General features: G+C 32.8%; 1 protein-coding gene across 1 annotated transcript; it reads left to right on the top strand.

The window, feature by feature from the left end:
- Positions 1-496: 496 nt before the first annotated feature.
- Positions 497-9,332, top strand: LOC134233700 (uncharacterized). The gene is made up of 4 exons (XM_062715725.1): positions 497-614; positions 2,116-2,178; positions 2,351-2,392; positions 7,956-9,332. Exons 1-4 carry the CDS (start codon positions 588-590, stop codon positions 9,330-9,332), a joined length of 1,509 nt encoding a protein of 502 aa, XP_062571709.1. The 5' UTR covers positions 497-587.
- The last annotated feature ends 380 nt before the right edge of the window (positions 9,333-9,712 follow it).

Raw genomic sequence — 9,712 nt, 5'->3', positions numbered from 1 at the left:
AATATTGTTGATTTTACATATTGTGTGTATACTGACGGAATAAAAGCATATACTAAATAAGAGAAAAAAGTGTTGTAGCAATAAAAATATATTTTAAGGGGTAATACGATAAATACACAAGGGAAGACGAAGAATAAAATTTTGCATCATAAGATCATTGTACATGTATACATTAGTGAAATACATGTTCACAGATGAATTTGACGTTAACGTCAAAGACGTCAAACTTATTTCCTTCGCGAAGCAAATAACAGGATAATGCCAACACAGGGGCTTGTCACGAAATATTTATCTCCTTTTAATATAGTTACCCCTACTATAAAAATACTTGGCAGCGCAAGCTACCCAGAAACTAGATAGAACGTCCCGTAAAAATTTGTGGTAGCGAATTTCCTATTTTTAGATTCCTCTCTTGTGTATTTTCATAGTTGGGGTAACTATATTAAAAGAAGATAAATATATTATTTCGTGACAAACCCTTGTGCCTAAAAGATTCAACTTTCGGCAGCTCCCTGCTTCCCATTTGCGCATGCGCATTGCGACTTCCGCTTTCTCTTTGGATCTTGAACCGGTGAAAATTCACAGTCATGATTCTGCTAGCAATTTCTTGTGTGGTATGTTTATTTTTCAATCATATCTAAATCTTATTTCTTAAATAAGTTTTTCTAAAACTTTTTAGTGTTTTTCCATTGAAAATAAAATTTATTTTAGCATATATTGCAATATTTAGTGCAATAGTTATTAAACACAATGCTACACTTAAAACTTTGATGAAAAAAAATTAGTTGTAAGATAGTTATCTAAATAGTTATCATTATATGTTTAATCATATAAGTATAACACTTTTTTATTGATTTTATTCGGGTTATTGATGGGATACATATTTCTTTGGTTGGATGTTAACATTTCTGAGTTAAAATTACAGTATTTGTAGCTATTTGATCACAGGGGCTTGTGTAGAGGAAATAAATCTGTTAAAAAAAATTTGTACCTAAGAGAATGAAACATGTGTTTTCTCATAGGTACTAATTTTTTCTAACTAATGTATTTTCTCTACACAAGCCCCTGTGATTTTATAAAGTTGCTTTCTTTAAAGTAAGTATGTTCAAAGTTGGCATTTGTTTGGTGTATATTCATCAAAAGAGCTCTAGCTGGGGCCAACTCGATTGGGACCCTTCTAGAAGCAGAGGGGAATGTCAAAAGGTTGAATAATCCTTCAAACATTATTAAAATATTTTTTGCAACTGTATTTTGTAGTTTGGTTTATTTACAAATAATTTAATTTCTTTTGTATCAAGCTATTTCATTGGTTGAATCATTCAGAGGAACATATAATTTTTTGGATAACATAACTTGCCTACCTCACAACGAGTTACAGCAAAAAATATTACTGCGCTTGACAGTACTTTTAAAATAACGCTCAATTTGAAATCTTATTCTGGAGGACAAATTGTCTTATTGTCTATACTGAAATTAAATTATAAGGAAAGAAGCTAATTTCAACTTATGTTATACGATATAACAAAACTTGGAGCAGTTTACGCTTTTTTTATAAACCGTAAATTGTGATGTTAAAATATTTGACTTAAAATTTTAATAATATTAAAAAATAAGGTATCATTTTTTAACATCTATCGGGCTATAAATACGGGTTGGTCACGAGATTTAATTCCATACAGCCCGAAGGCTTTATGATGGATTTAATCTCTTACCAACCCATATTTATAGCCCGATAGATGTTTAAAAATGATACCTTATTACTTATATTTACATTTGAGACTTATTCATTTTATATTTACCTGATTGTGACTAAATAACATGTGAAATGCATTTTTTTCAAAACCAACGGCATGTATGCTATCCTCTGAACGTGCGTCGAACTTTAATGTTGTCACTGAGAAATTACGTCGAAAGATTATCTATATGCACATTTATGACCTCTTGACCCCCGTATCTGTATTTATGCTTTCAGTAGTTTTATATAAAGGAAAACATTTGCAAACGTAAATATAGACATCTATTAGTATACCAATAATCTTTTTGTTAAATAAGTTTCAAGGTATTTAATGTTGTTTTGCATGTTTTAAAAGACTTTACCTGGTTTATGTTTGACAGATTACCCTCTGGGCACCTGTACATTGTGTTGGTGAGGATCTGCCTCTACCATTTCATTCTCAGGTAAGTTCAAAAACAGAGAAATAACATATACCGTGATACTTGATAATAAATACAGCTAATGTTCATAGCAAACATGAGCATGATGAGAGAAAGAAAACTGATTTTTTTATAAGGATAATGGAAAAGTTTTTATGCATCATCATCTAATAATTATTTTTTTTTTATTCTTCAGGACAACTTTTTGCCACCCATTTTGAAAGATGTTCAGTTACAGGTATGCATTTTAGTTTTGAAAAAAATAGAATTTATTTCATTTTTTATACCTATAAACTAAGTTGACGACTGAAATTGAATCTTTTTGTAGTTGGATTTCATTGTTATATTTTAATACACTGTTTCTGTGACCCCTCATCTTTGAAAAATATTCCAATTTTTTTTCATTATCTTTTTAAGTTTTCTTAACTTTTTTCCTTACAAGTTTTTATAAGTAAAATTCCCTTTTAAGCTAATTTTTTAAAAGAAATTTCACAGGCTCATACCTAACCTAAGGGAAGCATTTCAGAGGTATATCCCTCAACCCAGTATCAATGCCATTTTGACAAGAACAAGGTCACATTATACTTTTTACATGGTTTAACTTTAAGCCCTAACTTAAGAACCAAAAAAGTAAACTTATGCTTTAGATATTAAAACGGTACTTTTCATTGAAAATAATGTCCTGGCCTGGGTATATAAGACAGGTCTAGGACACTTAGGATGTCATTTTGGAGAAGAACTTAAAAATTTATACAGTGTATAGGTGAATATACCACACTTAACTGAAAATACTAATAAAATAATGGAGACCTATTAAGTTCTGGTATTTATGTCTGTCTATTAGCTTTTGTGTGTCAGGCTCATAACCATGATAACTGAAATACCGTATATACTCGCCTATAAGTCGGTCCGCCTATAAGTCGGTTGTATTTTTTGACGTTATTTTGGTGTGATTTGCAATTGACCCGCTTATAAGTCGGTATATTTTCATGCCAAATTCGGATGCCAATTTCAAATAAATCTATTGATGTTTTAACCTGGTTTCAATTAATATTTTTCGAAGTGACACTAATATTTAATCTTAAATTATTGTTTAAAAGGCAATGCTCACAAAAAAACAAATAAAATATTGAAAATATGTAAGATCTGGTACTTTATATGTATAATCTAAGAATACATAAATTATAATTTATTATATGCAGACATTTTCTTCAATAATCGTCGGAAATGTAAGTAAAATGCTAAATTTCAGCCCTCCAGAAAAATACCTCTTTATGACTCGCCTATAAGTCGGACATAGACTTTTAGACCAATATTTAACTCCCAAAATACAGACTTATAGGCGAGTATATACGGTACTATCATGAACAATTGTATTGCTTTTGTGATGGATGATTGAAATGCCCATTTAACATGTTTAAGGTGAAGATGTTTTGAACTCTTTCAGGTTTTTGGAGAAGGGGACTTTGGTTTGATCATAAGATTAAGAATATATATCATGCACTTGCTTTTTTTAACCTCTATTAACATTCTTAATTACAGAATAACAATATATATCTTCTATGCACAATTTCTTAAATCACATTTTTATGCACATTTACTTTTTAATTAAGATATGCTTTAAGTTTTTTTTATTTCGATGGTGATGGTTTGGTATGAGGTATATATATATATTCGTGTTGTATATAATAGGAAACAACCTAATTGTGTCCCCATCAGAGGAGGGCGACACATAGGGATCACTTTACCTGGCATCTGTCTGTCTGGTATAACAGAGGTTCACTATGAGGATAATTGGGCAAATTTTCCAGTATTCTAGGGTTATTTCTGTATTTTGGGGTAATACCCTCAATTACAGGGTTAACTTAAAGCCATATGAGCTGCATTTTTTAGAATTGTATTTTTCTGGTAAAATATGTTATTAGGAATAATTTTTATGCTATTTAAGCCCTTATGATCAATAAGACCCAAATAAAGTTTTAAAATTTGCTCAAGAAATAGTTCTATACAATTGAATAGAAATAAATATTGTTCAGGATGACTGTAATGTAACTTTGCCTCTATCAAAGCTTAATAAAGTCTTATTTATCTGGTCGAAGTCAACAAATTGCTGTAGGTTCGACATTCTCGAGAGAGTTCTTATTCCAGTTTGGTGTACTACAAGGGTCTGTTTTAGGACCTCGTCTATATTGTATGTTCTCCAAACCCATCGGAGAAATTTGCCGGAGACATAACATGTATTACCATTGTTATGCTGATGACACACAGGTTTACCTGATTATTAACCCGAAGGACAGTTGGGACGACATTGCGAATAGACTTGAACGGTGTCTGTCTGATATACAAGACTGGATGCAAAACAACATCCTTAAGTTAAACCAGGATAAGACTGAACTCATCATCTTTACACCGAAACGTATGGCAAATGAATTTACAGGACGTAAACTCGCTTTTGGTGGATCAGTCATCAGTAATGCTTCCTGTGTTAAAAATCTCGGGGTATTTTTCGACAGCAAATTAAGCATGGACTGTCAAATCAATTCGGTTACAAGATCCTGTTATTTCCATCTTCGTAACATCGGTAGAATAAGATCACTCATAACAGAGGATGCTTGCAGGACACTTGTTAGATCTTTAGTGACATCTAGACTTGATTATGGCAATGCACTATTTTTTGGCCTCAATGCCACATCCTTGCAAAAGTTGCAGAAAGTTCAGAACACTGCAGCCAGACTGGTGACACGTTTGAGAAAACATGAACATATAACACCAATTCTAATAACTCTTCACTGGCTACCTGTGGCATACCGTGCACAATATAAAATTCTGTTGTACACTTTCAAGGCCTTACAGAAGCTAGCCCCGAAATACATCCAGGAACTTGTTCAGGTCTATCGCCCACAACGTTCACTACGGTCTGGGGATTCACTGAGCCTTGTTAAACCACGCACTCAAAGTAAGATGTATGGAGATAGAAGGTTTGATGTATCTTCAGCCACCCTGTGGAACTGCCTCCCGCTGGATCTTAGGAAAGAACAGTCACTTGAAGTTTTTAAAAGAAATCTAAAAACACATCTTTTTAGACTCGCCTTTAGTTTATAAGGCTCTAGTCACAATGGAGCATCCAGTTGGTTTTATTTTATTAAAAAAAAAAAAAAAAAAAAAAAAAAAAAAAAAAAATGCCCTATGATTTTACCTTTTTGCTATTTTATATTGTACCCGTCCTTTGTTTTATATTGTAATTGTTTTCTACGTGTAAAGCGCTTTAGGGTAATTCCATAATTATATAGGGCGCTATATAAAAGTAGATTAATAATAATAATAATAATAATAATATGTAAAAAAAATCTCCCATACCTAAAATATTTGTTTATCGATATATCACCATTTATTCCCAAAATAGCACAATAACATGATATTTTTACAAGCTATATTTTCAAGGATTTTAAATGAATATTCACAATTTTGCTTAATATTGTGCTGTAAAAAAATTCACTTTCTGCAAGAGAGACAAAAATAGGTTTGGGCCAATAAAAAATCTTCTTCTCAAGAGCTTATGGGATAAAACAGCTGAAAATTTACTGTGTGCATTGCGGCCCATGGGCCTCTTGTTTTCAATACCTTTGGATTCATATATATTTCCTGCTATAAAAAAGGCGACACATCTTTATTATACCCCACGCAACTAGTTGCGGGAGGTATAATGTTTTTGACCCGTCCGTCAGTCAGTCAGTCAGTCAGTCCGTCAGTCAGTCAGTCCTCTTTTTTTTTTCAGCGCAACTCCTCATAAACCGCTGCACAGAATTTCGTCAAACTTTGCAGGTATTTAGGACACAATGTGTAGATGTGCATATTACCAGGAAATTCCGATTCCGTTATTTTTCCGGGAATTTCCGCACTTTTTAACTTAGGCATTTGGCCATACCTTGAATATAGAGATGAACAGTTTGTCAGCGCAACTCCTCATAAACCGCTGCACAGAATTTCGTCAAACTTTGCAGGTATTTAGGACACAATGTGTAGATGTGCATATTACCAGGAAATTCCGATTCCATTATTTTTCCGGGAATTTCCGCACTTTTTAACTTAGGCATTTGGCCATACCTTCAATATAGAGATGAACAGTTTGTCAGCGCAACTCCTCATAAACCGCTACACAGAATTTCGTCAAACTTTGCAGGTATTTAGGACACAATGTGTAGATGTGCATATTACCAGGAAATTCCGATTCCATTATTTTTCCGGGAATTTCCACACTTTCCAACTTAGACTTTTTGGCCATATTTAGAATGTAGAGATGAACAGTTTGTCAGCACCACTCCTCTTAAACTGTTGTACATAGTTTATTTTATCCCAAAGAGTTTTGCCTATTATTCAAGAAAATTTCTCTCCCCCCCCCCCCCAACAACCACTTCAAATTAATGTTTGGATTTGTATAATGCCAAGAAATTTTGATTCCATTATTTATCTAGAAACTTCATTCCACATTTAAATGTCCTCATATGTAAGACATTTTGATGTGAGATTTTTTTGCAAGCCCTTTATGATCTTTACTATGTATTGAAAGTGCACTGTGGCTTTCATTATGTGCTTCACCGTCAAGTTTTGGGGGAGCGTGGGGTATGTGAGCTAGCTCACTTTTTCTTTCATTAGAACACTTCTTGCTGAATTCTTTGATAACCCTTAACTTAAATAGTTTCTACTATTTCCTAACACTACTGCACTATCCCTAATACTATTGCACTATTCCTAATACTACTGCACTATTCCTAACACTACTGCACTGAATTAACATCATTACAGGTAGTGTGTGGACAGTCTAAGACATGGGTTCAATTCCCATCACTGCCAATGTTGACTAAATTTATGTATGACTTATAAACTAATTCCAGTAATGGATCACACTGCATGAATGTCTTTTTGCACAAGGAAAAAAATGTGTTAAGGGGGCCGACTATAGTCTTAATGTGTGAAAACTACAAAAGCGAAACTCTTCATTTTATACCATATATAACTTACATCAACTTCAGTGTACATGCAAAGTTTGGGAAAAATCTACCGTCCAAGTATTTTATAGGGACCGTCTCAAAATACAGGTACATTTACTCTAGGATTATATACGAAAATGCCCATTTTTAGCGTTTTAGAGCAAATTATACAAATACTACAATTGACATTTTGTTAAAACTATAGTATTTGATGAGTTATACTATATTATACCATATATGTAAGAAACACAAAATTCTACCATCTTGTTACCAGAGGGGGCATCTCAAAATGCAAAAAAATTGCAAATTTTATTATTTTTATAGAGTATTACAAAATATGACATACACAATGGATTCACATGAAAACATAATAAAAATATTGGAGATATTCTCAAATTTCTTTGTTTTAAATTTCAAGAGCTTATGTTTATTATTTTTTCTTTAATATTATTTTATTACCTCTTTCTTTAAAACACAGTGCAACGATGTCAACCTACCTATCAATAGGTCCATTTTACTATGATGTGCGCAATGATCTATGATCTATAGTCGGCCCCCTTAAACCTCACTGTTACATTGTTATTTCCCTCACAAAAAAAGACTTTTTGGTATAATTACTGGTATACAGATGAAGTAATGATAATTTATTTAATAGTAAATGTATCAGTATTTAACTTGTTTTTCTTGATTGTATATGTAATGATAACAGAAAGAAAACAGATTGTTTCCTTCTTTAAATCAGAACTCTGCAATACACATATTTTCATAATAAATGTTTTCGTGCTTTATTAAAGTCATTGTCTATGTAATCAGGAACTTGAGTCCATGGAAAACGTATTAAAAGAAGTAGATGAAACACATCGAGTACAACTGGATCATCAGCTACAACTTCTTCAGCAGGATGAGTATCTTTCCCAGTATGGTTTGTATCGAACCCATATTCAAGGAGACGGTAACTGTTTGTTTCGTTCTGTTAGTTTTGGTTTATATGGCACTGAAGACCATCATATCTCTTTACGAGAATTAGCTGTAAATCATATTCAAGAAAACTTAGAAGACTTCAGGTTTTATTTGTATGGAAATAGTGAACTACCCATGACTGACTCTGAAATTGTTACCTTTCTCAATAATTTAAGGCAATTAGGAACATTTGCAGGACAAGAGTCAATAGTTGCTTTGTCCAGAGTGTTAGGTTTAAATATACTTGTAACTATTGGGGGAGATTCTCAAAGTCCAGAGGTTAGAACATTAGAACACAATTGTCAAAATTCAGATAACATTATTCATTTGGTTTGGACAAGGGCTGGAGGTGGTCACTACGAAACTGTAGTAGAGAACCCAACATTAAGAGAACAAACACTGCCTACGTCATCAGAAAACACCAATAGGATTTCTAACAACAATATAAGTAATTACAACTGGAGGTCTGATTCAAAAACTTGCAAACAAATCAGTTTAGATCTGTTAGAAGATATCAAGAGCTACAAAATTAAAAACCAAAATATGGAGCATTCTTATGGCAGACAAAATGTAGACACTAGAATAAATTCAGGGTCTAAGACAAAATGCCCTATATGCAATTTAAATTTCTACAACAAGGTCACACTGATAAGACATCAAAAGTTGGTCCATGATCTAGAAAATAAAAACAAAATTCCTTGTTCCATTTCATCGTGTTCTTTGAAATTTCATAATGTAGATGTTTTAGTTGACCATCTGAAAAATTCTCATGAAGCATGTATAGAAGTTGAAAACCTCAGTTTTGAAAACATTGGCTTATTTGATCAATTTAAAGAGGAGGAAAGTATTAAAATTCACTGTAGGTATGTTAAGCAAAGGAAAAATAAAATCAATAAGGATGGCAGTCAATCTTTTACTCTTGTTTGCCATAGGGATGGGGTTAAACGAGTTCATTTAAAAAAAGGTAAAGCTTACTCAGGAAAACGCAAAGAAAACATTAAAGGGTCTTGCAAAATTCAAAAATTATGTCCTTCTAGAATGTCTGTCAAAATTAAATCGGATGGCTCTGTTTCAGTGAAGTACATTAAGTCCCATACTCACTCAATTGCATTTGAAGAAAGCAAATTCTTACCTTTGCCAGATTCCATCAAGTCAGAAATTTTAACAATGTTAGCTCTAAAAATTCCAATGGGAGATAGTAGTGAGTTGCGTTCCCCTGCCTCCCGCTAGGCGGCGATACTATTCCCGGTCCATAGCATCTTGTTTACATTGGATGCGAGATTACTATCGTTCGTTGTTGTATTTTGTTACGTGTGTATTTAAGATCAAAACAGTTGAAAATTATCATGGATAACTCAAAATACGGTTCCTTGAGTATAATTGAGCTTAAAAACGAACTAAGAAAACGAAATGCAAGAATATCGGGTCGGAAAGCAGAACTGGTCGACAGGTAATTCGATACTGAAAACCGCATGCTGTTAAATGTCCGACTCTAACATGTGTAATTTCTGTTATTAGTCAATCAAGTAATGCCGTAAATATTTGCAAAATTAAACTATTAAAAACATGATAAAAACCGAGTATTTGTATTTTTAACAGACTTGACGCAT

The sequence above is a fragment of the Saccostrea cucullata genome, unplaced genomic scaffold (assembly GCF_032062105.1).
Source record: "Saccostrea cucullata isolate Sc308-1 unplaced genomic scaffold, CSIRO_AGI_Scuc_v1 ctg15902, whole genome shotgun sequence".
Classification (NCBI taxonomy): domain Eukaryota; kingdom Metazoa; phylum Mollusca; class Bivalvia; order Ostreida; family Ostreidae; genus Saccostrea; species Saccostrea cuccullata.
This window is presented reverse-complemented; position numbering and strand designations above follow the sequence as displayed.

Coding starts and splice junctions, on each gene's coding strand:
- LOC134233700 (XM_062715725.1), top strand. CDS start 588: ATGATTCTGCTAGCAATTTCTTGTGTG. Junction 2,179..2,350: donor CTCTACCATTTCATTCTCAG/GTAAGTTCAAAA, acceptor TTTATTCTTCAG/GACAACTTTTTGCCACCCAT. Junction 2,393..7,955: donor TGAAAGATGTTCAGTTACAG/GTATGCATTTTA, acceptor CTATGTAATCAG/GAACTTGAGTCCATGGAAAA.